Source organism: Cydia amplana, chromosome 3, assembly GCF_948474715.1.
Source record: "Cydia amplana chromosome 3, ilCydAmpl1.1, whole genome shotgun sequence".
Taxonomy (NCBI): domain Eukaryota; kingdom Metazoa; phylum Arthropoda; class Insecta; order Lepidoptera; family Tortricidae; genus Cydia; species Cydia amplana.
In genome coordinates this window covers 9,561,533-9,583,711 of record NC_086071.1, presented here as the reverse complement: position 1 = coordinate 9,583,711, position 22,179 = coordinate 9,561,533, and the positions used below count along the sequence as shown (strand labels likewise).

At 37.8% G+C, this 22,179-nt stretch overlaps 1 protein-coding gene across 6 annotated transcripts in view; it reads right to left on the bottom strand.

Annotated features, from left to right (window-relative positions):
- LOC134662505 (DNA-binding protein D-ETS-4) overlaps positions 1–22,179 on the bottom strand; it is a 60,693-nt gene that overhangs the window by 8,561 nt on the left and 29,953 nt on the right. For 2 of the 6 annotated variants that reach the window (XM_063518755.1, XM_063518753.1), the window contains exons 2-4: positions 16,105–16,876; positions 15,143–15,297; positions 7,698–7,830 (exon numbers count right to left, since the gene is read on the bottom strand). In XM_063518755.1, coding sequence (XP_063374825.1) covers positions 7,698–7,830; positions 15,143–15,297; positions 16,105–16,876 — 1,060 coding nt within the window. The other 4 variants (XM_063518757.1, XM_063518756.1, XM_063518758.1 and 1 more) reach the window with 4 other exon arrangements.

The window sequence follows — 22,179 nt, the reverse complement described above, 5'->3', positions numbered from 1 at the left end:
TGGAATGTCTAACGGCTATACTAATACTTGATCTTAAATACCAAGTATTAAAAACGATTTTTGAATGAGCTTTAGGCTTTTGTTTAAGATGCAAAAGCTTAGTACGTAGTTGACGACCTCGATGTAGGAGTCGTGCTCCGCAACTTAAAAGGATTATGATTGGATACGTTATAGGCACTTTTAACACAATGGTGTTCGTTGGTATCTTGTGGGTTTTGAAGGGAAGAGCATCTCATTTCGTATTAAGGCAACCCTTATCGAGATTTCAGTAATCAAGGTTCCAATGTTTGTGCACTGCAGCGATATCGACTGCCTCACTTATGGGCAGACAACAGGTAGGTACTTATGACAAGATAGTTCTATTTTTGTGGGCTTCTTTGAAGCCTCTTATACAATTCTAAATTAGACTAGCATATTTCCAGTTGTTCCTTGGTTTTGATACTTTTTGGGTCCTTATAAATTCTTCTTCTTAAAGGTTTCTCAGTGCCTTGGAATAGCAATGAATACTTATTCAACAAATAGCTTAAAAGCATGCACTTTGTAAACGAGCGAACTAAACTTTATCTTGAGAAAAACGTTGTTCTATCACTAGAATCATAATGCGTTACCGGAAAATACGTAAATTTCTTTAGAGTCCTATGTTTTACTTTCTATACTTAGTAGATTAGGATGTGTAAAGTCAAGACTCGGGGACGGTATATGACGTTTTCGATTTAGAGCTCACTTTGTGCAATCAATTTGTTCAAGAAATGTTTAATAACTGCATTAAATTATACGTAAATTTGTTCACGAAGAAGCCGTGTACCGGCTCTTCACGGCATAATATTTTTTATTTGCTGTAATTCTCTACAAATCGACACTAAAAGTATCCAAAAATCAAAATATGGAGTTCCGTTTGAGCAACACGCATTACAGTTTTGCCTTTAACAGTAATTGAGTTGTTGTGTGATTTTGAAAGCTAGATAACTAAACTAGCAAATTATTATCTACTTATATTTTTACTCACAAATACAACACAGAAATTCAATCCCAAATGTAAACTTTCGTACAATTTCCATACATTGACGACATCACTCAAAATTCTTCTTCGAGTCAGATGGCCGCTGGCCTTGGATCGAAGCAGACGTGTACATCGTCGTAGCTCGTTTTTGACATTATTTAGACATTTCATCATATACGCATACGAAAATGTATACCAGTAGATAAATTGTATTTCAAAAAATAGGGTAAATAAATTTATTTAAAATTTGATTTGTTGTTATTTACAGGTCGTAACGATCGAAAACAGCAGTAAACTATCCTAAAACAATACGATTACAATTGAATTTAAGTAACTTGTTCCTTCAAAACCCGCTTAAAATGAAAAAAGTTTAAAGACTCGTTTTACTGATTGGGATTGATTTTCATTATGCTGGTATCAATTTTGCGTCATTAAAAAAAATATGACTTCTGTACGTCAATGACATTTGATGTCAATTATAATCTTGTATTTACGTTAGAGAATATTATATATTCATTTAAATATTACTTACCTATTAATACGAAGCGTAATTCGTTTAATACCTGAAAGTCTTAGTGTCTACACCTACTTTGTTGCCGTTCGTTCCGTCTATATGTGTGCGATTACGTGCTGTTCTCAATAATCAAGAAACAAGCCATAATCTTCAAGAATAAAATAACAGCAAGACCAGCATTTAGTACTAACTAGTTTTTGCGGATTTGGAGACAAGAGATGAAGCTTACAGGCTAATACCGCTGCGGTCTGGTTATTGTTATGTCGTATATATCGAGTATTATATAAATTTACTATAAAATAACAATGTTTTATTTCAATGACATTATGTGCGTAGGTATTTATGTTTCGGTGATTATAAGAATTTTGACCACACAATAATTGTGCAAAGCAGAGACTGCATCATGCTTTCTTTACGGTATAAGCGGTATGGTACCGTTATTATTTATCAATACCGGTTCGTTTTGAAGGTAAAACTATACCGGTTGAAATACAAAGTACGGTACCGGTATAAAATTACAGCAGGGACAACCATTTTTATAGGTGTACAGTCAGCTGCAGAGAAAAGGTACGACCAGATAGATAATTGTATGCAGGGGTGGTACCTTTTCTCTGCAGCTAGCTGTACCTAAACCATCATTGACCGAGCGTTGGCGAAGGTCTCCGTTTCAACTTGGGCAAAAATGCTTTCGTATGTCCGAATTCTTCTCCTTTGCATATCACATTTCTCAACTGATTCTCGTGAAAATTCGGTAGTCCTTTATAATTATTCGGTTTCTTTTTTTTGAACAATTTAAAATAGGCAGAAATTGTCATAAAGGACTTAAGCGCCAGTAGGGTCTGTGACACTTAAGACCACTGCGATTATTAGGTACTTACTGGCCCCTATTTCACCACGACCACGGTGACAGGTGCGACAGTTGTCGACATCACTGTTGCTGACGTCACAGGCCTCCATAGGCTACGGTAACCGCTTACCATCGGACGGGCGATCTGCTTGTTTGCCACCAACATTTTAATAAATAAATAAACTCCATTATATTGCCACTAAAAAATTCTTATTTTGCGAAGCTAATGACAATTGTCACAAGAAACACGGCAACTGTATCGAAATTGCGACACAGAACTCATTTCCTGTCAAGACTTACCGAAAATTCTTTGAAAAATCTTGTGACAATTGTCACAAGATTTTTTCGCGAGAGAAATGTCTGTTTTATCCGATATAATAAAGTTTTTTTTTAATAATAGGTACAATGACGGTGGCAAACACGAATACGGCCCGCCCGATGGTAAGCGGTAACTGTATTATTAAATTGTACAACGGGACTTAATCGCGTATCTAAGTTTTAAGATTTACCTCCGACGTTTCGAGGACGGCGTTGTCCCCGTGGTCTCGGAGAAGACTGGCTTAAGTTGACATCAGCATCTTCTAACCGCGCGAGTTTTTCGAACTACCCGCACTTGGTCTTGTTTATCCGCTTGAACGTTTTGCGGTTCCGTTGTACAATTTAATAATGTGTAAAAATCGTGAAAGTTTAAATCAGTGTTAGCGGTAACTGTAGTCCATGGATGCCTATGGCGTCAATAACAGTGATGTTTTTGTCGTACCTGTCACCGTGGTGAAATAGGGGCCAGATTACGCCGCGCCGCGTGGAACGTGAGGTGCATTGGGGTAAATGCATACCATTCACTCAAGGAAAATAATCTCCCTTATAAGATCACTCGTGTGTCTGCCATTTTGTTAAAGCCAATTTTCACCGTAACTACTGGACTAGTTCAATTGAAATTTAGTACACATATGTCAAGTAAGGAAGTAGTAAGTCGGTGATCCGAAGATGAGTAACGTAAATAAATGAACTTTTAACTTTGCGGCGATTTTTGGTATCATGTGACATATCAGATATAATACATAATTATAAGTAGGTGAGCAAAAATGTACCATAACCTAACTCATAATTGTATTACATAAATACATATACAAAAAATAGTTCAACGCCAAAAGATTAATGGAAGACCTATGTCCTATAATAGGTGAGTTGGTCTTAAACAAAAAATATGCAATAAAAATGTGTAACTGTGGAACCCATAGTGAATCCTACTCGTACATGATCGGTTTTTATATTATGTACCTATAAGATATTTTCTACTTTATACTTTATAAGTGTACCTACATAATATTTACTTATAAGCAGTTGTCACGTAAAATATTTGTAGATTTTTTTGGAAGTATGTGTCACATCATCATCATCTTCCTCGCGTTGTCCCGGCATTTTGACACGGCTCATGGGAGCCTGGGGTCCGCTTGGCAATTAATCCCATAAATTGGCGTGGGCACTAATTTTTATGAAAGCGACTGCCATCTGACCTTCCAACCCATAGGGGGTAAACTAGGCTCTTATTGGGATTAGTCCGGTTTTCTGACGATGTTTTCCTTCACCGAAAAGCGACTGGTAAATATCAAATGATATTTCGTACATAAGTTCCGAAAAACTCATTGGTACGAGCCGGAATTGCAATTCGCACGCTCTTACCGCTAGGCCTCCAGCGATTTTTTTGAAGTATGTATAGCACAAAAAAAATATTTAGAAATGTAACATTTAAGGTACGTAATTAAAATACGGTATAAACATTATTGGAGAAGACTTGGAGGAAGTGTCATAGGGATCTACATTCGATGCGTGGAAAACAAGTTCTTTTGTCTAATTATAATCCATCGGCAATCACGCGAGCGCATAAAACGAAAATCATTTTTTTTTCACTCCCTAAAACTCCCTTAACCTAATAACAGTAAAAATAAAATATAGAGGGTTACCAACCAGCCAAAGAATTATAAGTAGATATATGCACTTATCCCAACGCACCTCACGTTCTACTCTGCACGGGGTTCATTGCCGCTCCTACCGCCGTAAGTAACTATCAACACCTACATTATCAAGGCTACGATCGAAGATAATCGCTTCAGCACTGAAATAATACCGGTGGAATACCGGTATAATATTTTTTATTTTAATTGTATTAATTTAATAGTGAAACAAAAGGCGAATATACCACATAAAAGTAAATCGGTTAAGATATTAGGGGTACATTAGACAACACTGTTTCCATATATTTTCAAATTTTATTTTGTCCGCCTTAATTAAATTTTGCACCCTGCCGGAACTTTATTTATTTAAATTCTCATTTAATTGATTTTGAGCCTTATGAAAAGTCGTATAGAGTAGTAAATAAAATATTACATCTGACTTAATGACATCTGGTTTTATTCGGTTTAACTTTAGAAAACGCGTATCTCGACAAAGCCATAATGTAGAAAATTGTCAACAACCAAATGAATTATTAGAATTTAAATACGTCACGTGTGACATGAACAGACAAGGAAAGCAAGATTAAATGTATTGTTTCTCTTTCTTCTTTCAATGGAACGCTTTTCCTAAAAGGAGGCCACTAAACTCAAAACGCTATCTTAAAAAAAACTTGATGGGTCAGTGACCTGTCCCAGTAAAGTGAGGTAGTGTGTGTGAAGTGCGCTTGTGTGTGAAATGGGGTAAATTGACAGAATCTGAAAATTTACCCACCTCTACCGTCACCTTAAAGCACGCGGGACACCCAGTCATATATCATTCGGTCGTTTGTCTCCAGCCTCCGTCGTATGTGGGCCGGCCATAACAGAAAACACAGCTTACATCAGGCTAGAAACTGTACGGCTACCACCAGTTTGACACTGACATAGTTAAGGCTTAAATTAATAAAATCCGTTACAAAATAATATTCATAGATATTTTAAATACTTTGATTCTAATATGTATCTAACAATAAGCACAGCGTGCAGTACGTAACAACAACAACAAGTAGCAACAAGCGTGCACAGTTTTATTTCACAATAAAAAACTTTCTGTCTGTAATTTTGCCAAAAAAAGTAGTAGGTAATAAATAAGAAGACCTACGCTCATTTATTCCAAAGACACTTGCAACAAGGAAATGAAAACAATTTAATACACTCCTTTTTTGGGCAGTCGTGTAAAAATATGATCTATACTGAATACGATGCTTATAGCCAGCGCCGGCCCGAGTAGGATCAGGGTAGAGCGAGATTAAGTTATGTTATGGCGCTCCATGCTTAGTATGTATTGGGTTCCGTAGTTACCCGTCCGTTTATTCAAGATGTTTGTTTTCACAGTATATTTGCCATTTTGGCGCCCCCTACTGGCTCCTCTACACGATGGGCCAACGCCGGCCACTACAAGTGATATTGCTATCTCATTCTACCACATGGCTGCGTCCCTTGGAGTGGGCGGCGTTGGCCCATCGTGTAGAGGAGCCATACCATTTGGCGCCTAGAGCGGCCGCTCCACTTATAGCTGCGACGAATTAAATTTTACATAAGTAGCATCGTGAAGCCCGCAAATAGGGATGTTGACAATTTTTTGGAACTGGTTTCATTTTGTAGATAGACACGTAATAATTACAGAAAAAAATATTAAAAAAATATATTCATTAATTTTGAATAAGAAAACATGTATAATAAGTTTCGCGTTTAAATTACGCGCCTAAACGCTCCAAACTGTCACGTGACCTTGATGACGTAACGGCGTTTTAAACAAACTGCTGTCAGTAATTTTTTTAAATTCTTTATATGGCAACTGACAATTTTTTTTAAAGCCTTAACACTACCGCATCGGACAGCGACCTTCTTTCTCGCTCTAACTTATAGCTGCGTCCTTAACGCACCACCTTACACACTATCGATTCGTGCGCCGCACCGCACCAAGATCGCGTTTCGGTACGATAATCTGTAGACACTTAGGCAGGTTTTATAACTTGTCTTTGGTGATTCCACTGTGATTACGTCACGCGCTCCGATTGGCGTTTGCAGTCACGTGATACTGGGCATTATTTTAAATACGTTTGATTATTTTTAATTAATTTATTACAGATATTTACACTTGCAAAATATGATTTTCCGCGTTCTAATATTCCCTGCTATGGTAAAAACATAACATATTATATATTCGCGATTCATGTCAACATCCCTATTAGAAGCAGTGAACATGAGCATCTCGTGGACAGACATTGGTCTCACTGTTCCAGTATTCTGTGGTATTTCTAACGGTTGATCACAATGCACGCGAAGCAGCTGATGCATTGCCGTGCCACATCGCATTCGATACAAGATAGACCGTTGGCTACTTTTTCCACTTTTTATACAATTCGCGACCCGGTTTGCTACAGACAGGTATAGAGTAACCACCAGACCACGAGGTTGGTTATCTGGATAAATAATTAGGTGGTGGAATTAAATATTAGAAGAGTTTCTTTTATTATTCCAGAATACCATCAAATCTGATGAAAATTCCAAAAATTGGTCCAACTGTCTACGCAAAATCGGAAAAGATAACTACCTACATAAAAAAGATTCCAACGAATTGAGAGTTATTACGAAATTTATAGACATTGGTACTTGGTTTCTTAAGATCCTGCAGTACATAAATATTTATAATACGTCCTGATGCCTCATGCATACACAATGATTTTCTGCTCGAATACCCACTACTATTAAAAGCCTTTCTCTTCCTGAATCCTCGTCTCTTACAATTACGTCATATTAACTTAAATATTGTGGCAGTTTCAACCTCAGGCTAGATTTAACTAGATATTAAGAGTGGTTTAGTGTTAGAGACAAGAACACTTAGTGATGGTACTCTAATTTTTTGAACTGTGATATCTTTTATAGTATCAATTAATTTTTTAAATTTAATTTATACAGTAACTAGCGACGGGTTAACAAATTATACATAAACCTTCCTCTTGAATCACTTTATCTAAACCTGTCAGGTCCCAAAGGCTCAAATTTGAGCCAGAACGCTTATGGTGACGTCACACACGTGGGAGTTGACGGGTTAAAAAAACGGCATCAAAATCCGTTGCGTAGTTTTAAAGATCTAAGCATATACATACAAACATACAGCGGGAAGCGACTTTATTTTATACTATGTAGTGATGATCAATGCGTCTTCTATTTTAGATCCGATCTGACGGTCAGAACGCATGAAACGGGAGCGTCTTTGATAGCACCTACTTATAAGAAGTAACACGTGCAATACGAGCCGTTGCTGCTTCTGGTTCAGTACTTATATGGTCGGCAGTTTATTTAGTAAATGATAATTTCTCAGAGCGTTTTTCTTACCTTCGCTCATGTCATCGGCGGACGGCACGGGCGCGGGCGTCGGTGACGGCTGCGACTCGGCCCACTGCTGCCGCCACGCCTCGTGGCTCGCGGCCTTCCAGATTTCTAACTGCGCGTATAGTGTGCTGCCAGCCTGTAAAACAATAACATTGTTAGCTCTTTCGTTATGCATGGTAATAGAAGATGAATTTGGGAACAATAATTTTGTCTGTTGTAGAAGTCTACCTAATCAATTTAAGGTTATTAAATATTGTGTATATATGTAATTTGTGACGGAATGCCCCATTTAAAGAGGAAACGGGACGACTTCTCCATACAAATGTAGTCCTCATTTTCCTCTCTGGATATTTATATTACCTATATTATTACAGAAAACAATTTTACACAATTTGATTTACATAGGTGAGGGTGGGGAGGGTCGATCCCTAGGGGACACTTGGTAAACTTCATTTTTAATCAAACCAAACGAGATACAATTTTTTGCGCTGGTAACACTCATTCATTCGTTCCTAACTTCACGTTCTGTCATGGCACTGTATCGGAAAAGTCAGTGGTTCAAAAATGGCGGATGGTGAAAGATTTTCTGCGTACTATATTCAATTTTCGGTAAGCTTTAACTGGATTTATTTTATAATATGAGATGGAAATGATGTTAGTGAGTGTGGTTATTTTATTTGTTGTTTATTGAAGTGATGATTAACTTGGATTACATTGATATACGCGAACACATGTTTCGAGTACGGCACGTATTATAATCTTACTATGTATGGGGAGACTTTGTCTTTTTCTTCAGGGGAGATATGATTCCGGGATCATGTCACCCCCAAAGCGATCAAGTATACATTGTAATAAATTTACTTACAAAATTATTCATAGAGCTATCATAAATATTTTCTTTTCTTTAGTAAATCATGCCGCGTCAGTACGACCAGAGAAACACTGATTTAAACTTTCAAGGTTTTTGACTCATTATTGTTTATTAAAACGAAATTTAATGGCGTATAATTCAGTTTTTAATTATACAACCGACTCCGAAAACGGAATTATCCCCGTGGCCTTTGAAAAGACTGACTGAAGTTGACATCAACATTTTACTAACTACCCGTACTTGGTCTTTTTTATCAAGTTAAACGTTTTACACACAGGGGATGTTACTCGGTCGACAAAAAACACTTATAACGATATTTGGTTTTCAACCGGCGATATTTGTTTTTATAATATCGCCGATATGATAGGCTAGGGTTGCCATATCTGTTTTAGGATTATGCAGCTCAAACACCGTCCTCGAAACGTGAGCAGTAAATTTCTAAACTTATTTATTATAGTAAACAATAACGACCAGTGATGGGTAAAAAAATTAAAATTGCTGTAGGTATCTGACGCTAAAAATACCTTCATAAGAACTTTAAAAAAATTAGCTTGTTACAAAAAATTTTATGTTAATAACTTAGATTTTTGTTTTTTTTTTTGGTACAAAAATTGATTCCCTATTTTATGTTGTTTTATGGATAATACAATTACATTGTTTTTTAAAAGTATAAGATTATGGATTAATATATGTTTGATATCTTCATATATTAATTTTCTGTAGATAAAGTGAATAAATTAATGTAGATACTACCCTCGAAATATGACATTGCCACTTAAAATCTTTTTACCAAGTGTCCCCAAATCTGGAAGACTTGATCCCTTCGGCTTAGACATCTGATTACCGGAAATACAACTTCAAAGCATGGAAGATGCAATATATATATGTTTGCTGTTTATTTTACAAATTATAGATGCATTGCTAATAGCGATCCGAGTTATATAATCAATGAGGATCTGGTATGGGGAGACATGGTAAAAATATGTTTACCATGTGTCCCAAGAACCAGGGTCACTTGATCCCCCTAGGATCAAGGCTCCCGACCAGGGGTAAACAAGTCTCCCTTACATAGGGGACACATGGTAAAAGTCAACAGTATGGGTTTTCATTAAATAATGATCTAATTTATTGCACAAATCTGTTCTAATTCAAACTATTAATGAAGAGATAAATTCTGAGTCGTATGGTCTATAAAGTTTTTCAATACTACAAATAGTTAAGAAAATGTATGCTAAAAACAAAAGGGGTGATCAACCCTCCCCAGTTTCCCCTACATTAAAACCATAGATATGGACGAGCTTATTTTTTGCTTATTTAATAAACTCAAGGAGAAACGCACCGCGATGGTCATTTTATTTTAAGAACCGGGCCCCTGAAGAAACTAATTGGTGACCCCTGACAATAGTTTGTATGAATGCGTTTACGTGTTTATATTTACTAAGTGCACTCGCATAAAAGCTGTCTTCAAAAACCGCGAGGGTCATCAACCTCTGCTTAGGAGCATCATGCTCCTAAGCAGAGGTTAATGAACATGATCAACAACACCAACACCTCATATGGCCAAATATTGATGGCATTCGCTATTTATATATAGGTCCTAGGTGGAATAACCTAATATGCACCTACAAAATACCTGCCTACTGCTTTTTATTATACTAGGTACCTAATAATTAAATTTCATGTACAAAACGTGCCTACCAACACTTAACGTCATATGGCATTCCGAAACTACTGTTCTTCTTTTATCTTTTATCTTCATAGATAGATCAGTCAATTGTGTAGATAGTACTTAAGTACATGAAACCTTAGAATATTGTTCTGTTATAGTTATACATAGTAAGTACCCATCTAAACTACCAATTATTTAGCTGTGCCAAAGAAACTAGGTACCTACTTACCTACTAGCCTAGCCTACCTTAGTAGTTTCTGAGACAACTAAAATAATGTGCATAGGTTAAACGTATAATATATCTTAATAGTCGTATACACCATATATTTAAAACGCATAAAATAAGAGTTACGACCTTGAAAGTGCATTTTAGGGCGTATAAAACACCGGCAAATAAGTGAGGTTACTTGCCTCGCTTTCTTCGATGGAGAAAGTCAGTTGCGCGTGCACTTGAGCGAGTACTTGGCTGCTGGCCGATTAGTCGCTCCATTCAAGTTACTTGCTTGTTGATTGGTCGAGTTATGTAATTATTTGAACTTACCTACTTCATTTGCTTGTTGTTTACTAACACCTGCTTGGCAGTGTTGTTTTATACAGGGTAATTTTTAAGTCATGTCGAATAATACATACATATTTTCAGATAAATCTTAAAAGTGATGCTCGGATGGCAACTGCAGTTTGTTGCGACATCATTGCGGCTGCGTTGATGCCGTCAGTAGGTATATATACCTAAGTATGTCAATTTCTTTAAAATTCATTTAGGCGATTCTCATAAAAAATTGACTATTTTCCCTTACACAGAGGTAGAGTCTATGAAGTTATGACGTATAAATAACACTTGTGGAATTGTTTAGCGTTATGGAAGTCACCGAGAATAACACGTATATATCAGACCTCAGCAATGCATCGCCTAAATAAATTAATGATAGGTAATATAGACTAAGAGCAAATAGCCCCGGAAAACTGTATAAGTACAATTTTGAGAGCAACGATTGCCACATTAGTGTCGCACTCACAACTCCATTAAGACTTTTCCTCAAATATTGCAAACCAGCCGATCACAACGTGTTTGTAGTGCATAGCGTAATCACTTGCATAATGCCCGATTTCCTTAACGGATTTCCTTAACTAGTGACGTAATGAAACCGGGACCATTGCACCGGTGCTGTTACAACACTTATAACACAAGCCTAAACTGGTAGGTAGGTACCTTAAATGTAGTCGTGTAATGCTCATTTTTTAGGGCCTGAAGCTAGTAATACAGACAATCTAGAATAAAAATAAAATACTAATTTTGCCTACAATATGCCATTATCAATTCTATTATTTGAAATTCTTTGTAAAATGCTAACATAGTGTAAGGCCTGAGTGGACGCTCGAAGCGGAGCGTTCGGCGGGGCGTGCAGCGTGGCGTCGAGCTCCCAAGGGATTTGAGCAGCGTGCACTAAGGCCGCTACTATACGTTTGCATTTGTTTAACATGCACGCCGCACGCCCCGCCCCGCTGCACGCCCAACTTGAGCGTCCACTCAGGCCTTACACTTAGTTAGGTACAGCCGTACTACGATAAACACAGCTATTCTAGTTCTCGGACCTAATCATCGCTATAGGTTCCCAAACTTTTTTTAGGCACGCCCCCCTGCTGCCTAAAATGAAGTTCCCACGCCTCCCTTTTCGCTTCGATGCTAGGAAACGGAGAACTATTAGGCAATCGTGTTCAAATTTCCCGAGGCCCCGTGCCCCCCTAAAAACGTGAGAACCGTGGGAACCCCTAGGGGGCGCGCCCTCCACTTTGGAAACCCCTGCTATGGGTAGTACTCGTACGTGTATCGTATTTTACGGAAGCTTAACAAATTATTGAGGGGATCTCAAAAAATATATCTTAGTTTAGTTCTTTTCTCCGAATTTAAAGCTATATCTATTTACTTTAAGTCCAGCTTCATCTACCTTCATTCGTATAATCTTAAGCTCCATTTAGACTGTTCAAGAACTTGCATTTGAACCGTCTAAATGGGGTTTAAGTTTGAATTTCATTCAAGCATTGGTTTAAATTAAAATCGTGGTGTATAAGTTTATGGTTTATGGTATCTTGTACATACTCGTAGTCAATTTAGTTAGTATAAAAACAATATTTGTACGCCAGTCATGCCAAAACAAGGATCGTTCAAAAACAAAAATGTAACACCTATTATAAGTACCTAATAGGTACGCTTGTTTGATGCAAATAAACATTCATTCATTCATTCATTCGCCAACAAGTATGAACCTTCAAATCGTAATAGATTCGCGGCTCGCGTCTCGGCTCGCGGTGCGTCTCGTGGCTCGCCTCGACACACTCGCGTTCGGCTTGTCATTCGGTTATGAACCTTATGCCGTGCCGTTAGTGTTTAAATTATATTAGCTCGACGAGCTTGCGAGCCACGAGACGAGCCGCGAGCCCACCGCTTACACTCGCGTCTCGTGGCGCGGCTCGCGGCTCGTCTCGTGGCTCGCGCGAGAGTCTAAACCGGCTATAATGTTGAAATCGGACAAATGCCAAATTAGATCACATGTCAGAACTCGGGCACAACGGGTGATGTAATCTGTCGAAAAACATTAGGAAGCAATTACATTCAGGTGATGTGATGATCTAAGGAGCACGTTTTGCGATGCGGCACGAATTACGATATTCTTAGATTATTTAATGTAAACAATTATAGGTTATTAAAATATAGATTAAAGTATACAATTCAAGAACCACCAAATTCCACTCATCCTTCACAAATAGGTATACTTAGTAAAAAAATTAACGGAACGCCCGTTTAAGAAACTAGCCCTCGACTGTGCCTCGACCTAGGTAACAACCCCACATGCTATATACCTCTACAAAGGTGTACATATAGATTAATATGATATGTTTAAGGCACGCATTCAATTATCCTTCAATCAGTATGAACTATAGCTGGTCAACCAAATCTTGTCAGTAAAAAAGGCACGAAATTCAAATTTTCTATGGGACGATATCCCTTCGCGCCTACATTTTTCAATTTTGTCGCCTTTTTCTACTGTCAAGATCTGGTTGACCAAGTATAGGTACCTACATCATGTCATTTGTTTATAGTATTTTATGCAACCGTTGTTTAAGAGAGGTCAAAAAAGGCGAGTGGCGTGAGTAACAATTTGAGGCGAAGCCGAAAATTGTTAATAAAGACGCCACGAGTATTTTTTGGGGAATAGACTAAATAGGTTAAGACTTGACAACTATAAGGTAGGGTTTTAAAGGTGTGTGCACGACCCTTTAAATGACAAATAAAAGTACGGGAGTAGAAAAAAAAATTAAACATATTTAAGAAAAGATTTTACAATCAATAAAACATTTAGGTATAGATGGTCAAACCAATTTGTCAGTAAATAGGAACAAAAAAACTATACTCATCCTTTTCTTTTGGGTGCTACTTGGGTGTAAGGCAAAGATAGTATGACTCTCTCTGTCTATGTTTGAAATAAGACAGTCCTTTGACACACTTTACCTAAATAAAATAAGTATGGTTTCGAGTACCTACCAGGGTACCAAGCCAGGGTCAGACTTACGACTTATTTCACAGAGATTACAATATTTCGTCAACTTTTAAGATAACGTTCAAGCTTGAGACTTGCAATATTTTAAAATAATAAATTATAACCTAGGAGGCCGATTCTGATTACGATGATATTTTCATTACTATTTCGCAAGTTCTAGTTAGGTACTATGCGATGTGGCAGGTTCTACTTAAAATACCTATCGCCTACCTAGCGCCTTTTGGACCTGACTTACAATTCACTTGGCAGTAGATAACATCCATTTTACTTTTCAAAATAAAATAAAATAAAGGGAAGCAACAAGGGTATCTGGGTAGGTCATTGATCTGGGTACGTAAATATGTACGATGATAACTAATTTTGTAATTACAAATGTAATTAATAATTTTGTATTAAAGTTCTACAATGTAAAATTTTACTTTTAAGTTTTACAGTGTAAAACTTTAATAATGACAAAATCTTACAGACAACGCACAACCGTTGAATATGGGACCTTAAAATTTTAAATATAATTTGATACTTATTCTTCAAATGTTGTAAACTATAAACTTGTATTTTTTTTTTTAATTCAATAAGTACCTAAGGAAGGGCAAGTTGTTAACGGCGTACTATTCGGTGGAAGTCACGTGTATTATAATACCTAAATAACTTTGATTGTATTATCAACACCTGATAAGTAAATGATAAGTAAATGTTATTAAAGACTTTGAACCCCACGCCCTCATTCGCGGGGTCAGCCGATTAACGCGCCAAGCCCAACCAAATTAACATTTAAGTACATTGTTTCATAAAAAAAACCGGCCAAGTGCGAGTAGGACTCGCGCACGGAGGGTTCCGCACCATCAACAAAAAATAGAGCAAAACAAGCAAAAAAACGGTCACCCATCCAAGTACTGACCCCGCCCGACGTTGCTTAACTTCGGTCAAAAATCACGTTTGTTGTATGGGAGCCCCACTTAAATCTTTATTTTATTCTGTTTTTAGTATTTGTTGTTATAGCGGCAACAGAAATACATCATATGTGAAAATTTCAACTGGAGTCTTAGTAATAGGGTCCCGTTTTTACCCTTTGGGTACGGAACCCTAATGAAGAAACGTCAATGGGCACTTCGTCTAGAGGTCAATATTTAGAAACTCCTTCTAGGTAGTTACCTAAGTATAACATAGGTACATATAATAATGTATACAGTAGGGTCTGAAAGAGCACTTTTCAAATTATTATCACAAACTATTGGTAAGTACTACTATGTAGTTACAAAATTGATAGCGCGGTAAAGCGTCAGGAGACAAGCTCTTGCTCTTCATAATCATTTCGTTGCGAAAAAAATGAATGTCTGGTAAGATTTGTTACCTGAGGTGCTCTCCGGTTAAAATCTTCTTCGGTAAGTGCCATCAGTGCGGCACCATCCATCGCAAAGTACTCCGTCGGTACCATCGGCAAGTTGAACGTCTGGAGCGTGAACGCCACCCAGGCTTTCACGTTTTCTGTACTCCAAACCATTGGATCTGTCGGACAAAAATCTGCATTAGAATATTAGAATCAATGACTTTAAAATATTTCAGACAGTGTAACGAAGAAACTCTTTGTTTAATAGTTGGGTCCATATAAGTAATATTAATTAGGTATTAGGTTAAAAGTATTAGTGGCCAGACTCAAGGGTAATATTATTACTGAACTAATGGACAAAAAACAAATTCAAATCATTCGTGTTAGGTTAGTTTAGGTAAACTAGATGATATTTTAACAGAAGACAGCAATGTGCAGATATAAATTAAAAACTAAACGATGAAATCATCTTCAAATTTGGGTTTCTTAATTAACTGTAAACGTTTTTTGTCATGTTTTTATCACAAATCAATAATTGATTGAAAGAAACAGCTCTCTTAATCATCAAGTCGATCAGTAGCATGCATAGTACAGTTGACAGCTTACGTAATCGGCCAGTTCGTAGAAAACCTTTATATTTATCATTATCATCACTGTGTACTTAGACGATTGGCGTCTACGTGGAATTTTTTTGACACTGACTGACGTCAGCTTACATGATGGTTGAAGCGTAATTTGCATCGCAAGTTTAGGTTATAAGCATTAAGTAAGTTAGTAAGTGAAGACGTGAGGTACAGGAGAAACAATAATCTGTTTTGATGTGACCAACAGTAGCGGCGAGTCGGTTACACCGGTTGGGCAAGCCGAAGCTTATTTGGCTTGCTTTTTCTTACAGGTTGCTGGATAAGGTGTTTAATTATCTCTAAAACGTCAAGCCGGTGGAAATTGAGTCCTATGGACATTGACTAATACTACATATCACTCACCTGGTGAGATTCCCAAAACATTGCACGTGTTGTCGACATCTCTCTTCGATTGTTCGATAGCCATACAAAGAAATCTGTCCATTTCTGAAGTGACCAGTGTATCTTCTGTGTTCGCCCCTCCACTGCTTTCTTCCATCTTCACATCCAATTCAACCGGCCTCAAATTAAACCTCTTTTGGAATGATGTATCTTCAAGGAATGATCTTAAAAGGTTGTGGTCTCTGGGCTCTTCGATTTCGAGTTTGGGAGTAATAAAAGTGTGTTGGTTATTCTCTTGGGAGATCTGATTCTCTTTCAACAGTTCTTCAATGTCGATATACTCCTCATGCTGTGGGACCGGGGAGGAATAATGATTCGTGCTGCCATATGAGGCGCAAGAGCCGGAAGGAGAAAGAGGGTATGGAGATGCAAACTCTGGCACGGAAAGTCTGTTGGGTTCTTCTTTGATGTATACGTTGGGGGAGTAGGAGAAGGAGCTGTAAGGCGAGGGTGGCTGGAGCGCTACTGCGGGAATGGATCCCTCGTCAGAAGACGGTGAAGGTGTGGGATATCCTTCGAAGTCATGTAGGCGCTCGAGGAAAGAGTTATCTTCTGGGTAAGGCGGAGGCGGTTTGGTGTGTGTGGCGGGGGGATGGAGCATGGGTTCCGGGGGGGAGGCGGCGCCGAGGTAGCGCAGCAGGTGCTGCAGGTCGGCGGGCGAGGCCGGCACGGCGCGCTCGCCCTGCGTCGCCGACGGCGGGCTCAGGCCTGACCGCGGGACCGTCTGTGGCATCTGGGGACAATATGAAAACTCTATTTATTTAAATGATTCAATATATTTATTTTACCCTCATCTCATACCAACCAAAATAATAACTAAGAAATTAACTTAAAGCATTAAAGTATTTATTAATTAAATTGCTTACTGATTACTCGCTTAATTGACCGAAACCATTATTTTTTTCTGAATATTATATGGCGGTGAAATCGGTCGTTCATAAAGTCCTCTCATCCACATCAACGGTCTTCTTTTATTATGCGACACCATGTATAAAACAAAGTTTTATGTTCAAACGCACACAATTAATTATCTATCGTGGAATTCTGGTCGCAGATAATATTATGTATCGCACAGCTAATGTTTTATGTAAATGTATACGAGAGCCATCTATCTTCATTGAAATCGTCATATATGAGATCATCATAAAACTTGGAGGATACAACTAAACGGAGTAGCCATTAACAGGCTTTCCCCTCTGTCGAAAATAGGCGGCCAACGGTCATACACAATGTATGGACTGACGTTTATCTGACATGGCTATTTTTACGTTACGCATACATTTGACGTTCCCCTCCCCCGCAAAAATCGGCAGACTGTTTTGTACAGAAAATTACAGACATGGCGTCTCCGTTTGATTATATCCTCCAAGTCATAAAACGACGTCAAACTTCATTCAGCGAGTATGGCCATGGCCAGATGTTGTACAGAAAACAAGATGAACTAAAAATATATTCCTAGTGGATAGTGAACTTGCTTTACGATTAAGTCTTTACAAATGCCTGTGCAGAATTAATACTTTATTATAGATATACAAATTATACAATATACATATGTATATTTGGTTATTTAATATAAGTACTTATGCACTTTATAATTCAAAGTAGAGCGGAATAATTGGATGTGAACATAATAATATAACTTATATCTTTTGTTCAGAAGATCGTGAAATAAAACATATTGACATTGTTTATGAGTGTATATAGTACAATACATATTGGTATGATCAAAATATCTTAGTCTACCTCGCAAATAAATGTTAATAGGTGAAGCTTAATTGGTAGTTATTAAATTATAATAAAAATAAATATTACAGGACACTTTTACACAAATTGACTAAGTTTCACGGTAAGCTCAAGAAGGCTTGTGTTGTGGGTACTCAAAGAACGATATATATGTATAATATATAAATACAAACAATATACATAGAAAATAACCATAACTCCGGAACAAACATCTGTGTCATCACACAAATTAATGCCCTTACCGGGATTCGAACCCGGGACCATCAGCTTCATAGGCAGGGTCACTAGTCACTACCCACTAGCTAGGCCAGACCGGTCGTCAAGTTATTAACCTTAGATATAGCTAGCGCAAAATGCTGGCTTCTTTGTACCTATGAAATATTCAAAACTTACTTTGAGCAAAGACAAGCAAAGACCCATTCTACACGACACAACCACCATTACTGACTTCTATGATATACCCAGTCTTCGCGAAATTGATAGTCGTCACACCGGTCTGTTCAGGAAAACGACTTCCGAGCATTTTCATTACTTTTTTATGCAATAATCACTATTGTATTCATATTTCTCACGATAACTAGCTTCAATTGTTAGTCGATACGTACGTGGGAAAATCGGCTTGGAGTATATATGTTTTAGAGCAAACAAAGAAACGCAGATATTAGCGCAAATCCATACGCGTAAAATAAATAAATACAATTCTCAATATAGTCGAGTCTTCAAGACTTAAGAGTCTTGAGGGCTCGAGTCTTTAAGTTTAAGAATAAGCGTTATTCACAACACTAAGTTCTACATGTCATCATCTTCCTCGCGTTGTCCCGGCTTTTTTTCACGGCTCATGGGAGCCTGGGGTCCGCTTGACAACTAATCCCGATTGAAGAATTGGCGTAGGCACTAGTTTTTACGAAAGTGACTCTGCCATCTGACCTTCCAACCCAGAGGGTACACTATACCCTATTGGGGTTAGTCCGGTTTCCTCACGATGATTTCCTTCACCGAAAAGCGACTGGTAAATTATCAAATGATATTTCGTAGTAAGTACACAAGTTCCGAAAAACTCATTAGTACGAGCCGGGGTTTGAACCCGCGATCTCCGGATTGAAAGTCGCACGCTCTTACCGCTAGACCACTTTACAAGAAAATCCCACACATGTATAACTCTTCCTAGATATTCAAATTAAAGATGTTTGACTAATTGATTGTCCCTGTGCCGCTGATTCGGTAAATGTAGAAAGCAATTTTTTAATAAACAAACTTATAAACAATATAATAAATAAACATAATAAGGTCAAGTGAGGTAAATGCAACTATGGGGTTATTGTGTCTCTCCGTTCTTTCTCGAATACGATTGGTCGAAACGCCCTCTACTATGCAAAGTTTCATTTCCAAGTAGCTCAGGCATGAAACGTTGCATAGTAGAGGGCGTTTCGACCAATCGTATGTATTGTTCAATAAATATAGTCTCGAGACTCCAGAGGCATGATGTGTTTATCGTCTTGAAGCAATGGTTTGGCATTAGGGTTTCGCAAAATTATTTATTGTTACATAAGTATTCAGTTACACAGGAACATCGAAAACAATTACGCTTATAGCTTATATTATCAAAAAATTGTAACCAATTATTAATATCCTAGTAAAATCGCCCAACTATTAATTTAATTAGGTTTTTATTAGAAAATATATTGTGGAATGGTTGACTCGGCCTTACATTAATTTATACCTACCAAGGTAGATTATTTCTTGACACGTTTACATTACACACATCCGCAATCGCCTTAATTCTAATTTGTTTGATTATTAACGGACATTTCAAGCATCCGGCATCAAGGCAGGAAGAGAGGTTTTCTTAATTTTTAATGTTGAGTAAAGGTATCTCATTTCACTTGTTCGAAAATCGGAAAATATAAATATTCAAAAAAGTGTCTGTGTTATTATACTTACATAGAACAAATAGGAACACTTTAACATAGCCTTAGCGCGTTAGAATAAGGTTTAGGTACACACAGTCAATTAACATAAGTACATATATGTTTACACTGTTTACATAACATCGGTACGGCATTCATCTCAGTCCTCAGTCAAGCAGTTGAAAAACCTAGTGATAGACAGACGCACTTGACTGTTCACAACATTTGCTCACGACCAGTAACAGTTTGAGCTCTGATTATGTGTAATCAATATTTACTTGGAGGTCATAATATGTTTCATGTTACACGCGCATAACTTTGGCAAAGAATATGACTCGCACTCGTGTAACCTGCGTAGATCGTGCAGGCGCGGCGCCGGCGCCTGCGACGCGGAAACGCGAGTTGAAATATTTTTGGTTTATGTACCTTAGAATATGTAGGTATAGATAATCATTACATTACAGGTCGCGAAGCGCATACTTATAAAGTTTATAGTCTGTCATTTATAAAAAAATATTAAACATTGCATTTCATTCATTGATGTATAAAAAATACATAGGTAAGTACCTACTCAACGATTTGCTTAGAATTAAGTAAAACGAAAATGAAAAGGCCTGTACTCAGAAAGTAAGCACCTCTTCTTCCACTCTTCACAATGCACAATGCACTAATAATTCTTAGTTCGACTGTAGGCCGCGCAAAAAGACTAACAGCGTGAGATTTTTTTTTACAGGAAACAAATGAAACCGGCAGTAAGGCTGCTCTTATTAATGATGACGTCACGACATTGTATAGACGCATGCGCCTGCCTTTTGATACCATTTCGACAAGGTTAGGCCAAAGGCCTTGGGATTTTCACACGAAGCCAAATCTACCGTCATGGATGCTATTCCAATTTAGACCATACTGGTTACGGTTAAATTTTAATCTCAAATCCGCTTCCGTGTCTGCATACCTAATTGTTATTACTCGAGCCTCTACCCCTTGACTTTAATAGCATAAGCTTTAAGCTCTATTGCATACAAATTCTCTGCATAAACCAACAATAAAGAACGCTCGGCCTGTTTAAAGATGTAACTGTCAGATAAATTAAATTGCCCATTACTTAAACGTGCAAGCTTTTTAAAATTCAGATCCAAACGGGCACTGTTCACTGTCGTCTTGTAAGTACGTAAAGCAGTCTTACCTAACGGGTATAAACCTAGTAATAACTCACTTGGTATTGCCAACTTTCCTCCATAAGTCACTTTTAACTAAACAACACTCACACAGTCAATCAGCAAACATTTGAGGTTAGAACGCCGGCCGGTACGCTGAAGCCCAATAACAAAACGCGTTCACTGAAGTCCCGTGCTAATTGAGCCGCTGTAGTACATTGATAAAACAAAACAAAACCGGGGACGGGCTCAGTAGATAGTGTATTGTTCAATAAAACAAAACACTGGTGTTTTTGGATGTCCATGCCCTAGCGTGTGCGCGACGGGTAGATCACACGGCCACTGAGCGCCGCCCGCGCCGCACTCGAGACTGAATGGCTGCCTACGTCACCGCGGGAAGTACGCCTCGTCAATAAAACTATAATGTAATAGAACACTCGGAACTAACGTCATATGATTCTAATTAGATTTTAATTGGATATGTTTCCGTCTTTTGTAATGATACAGTTATATTCAAGTTGAAGTGTCACTGAGAAAATACAAGGACGATAAAAGATGCCTTGCCCAGAAACTCCCTCAAGCTTCACGAGACCGTCGCGCCGGCACCAGCCTTCTTATTGGTGGCCTATTTTGTTTATTTGTTTAATCTTTATTGCATAAAAGAAAATACAAACATATAAAAGGCGAACTTAATGCTACAAAAGGCATTCTCTACCAGTCAACCTTCGGGCAAAGCAGATAACTTGTAGGCGGTGCAACATCATGTTGTAATTACAAAACAAAGTAGGTAGGTATGTGATCCATGTATTAATGAACTCGACCCTAGTAGCGTAGCAAATAATGAATGGTAACTGGTAAACCCCGGTTTCGCGTAAGTTAATTCGCTCCGCCGACCCCTAAAGCCTCGCCGTCATGACGCATGTCTTCATTCATTCATACTCTAAAAATAGGTTGCGAGACTTGAGCAAAAAATACGGTTGTGTAAACACCCCTTTACGCGTAATTAAAGTAACACAAAAGCCGTAGATTTTATCTATTGCTGGATTTCAGGGATCAAGCATCAGGACCGTATCATAATCATCCCGTCCCGCAATTAATGTGAAAGAATTTCGAGTAATTAATGTCCGGAGAATTTTGTTTACCTGATATAATTCAAACCTAAGTTATGAGGGTCCAAAATAACGACGAAGAGCTTCGAGAAAAATTAGGTAGTGCACTTGCGCTTCGCT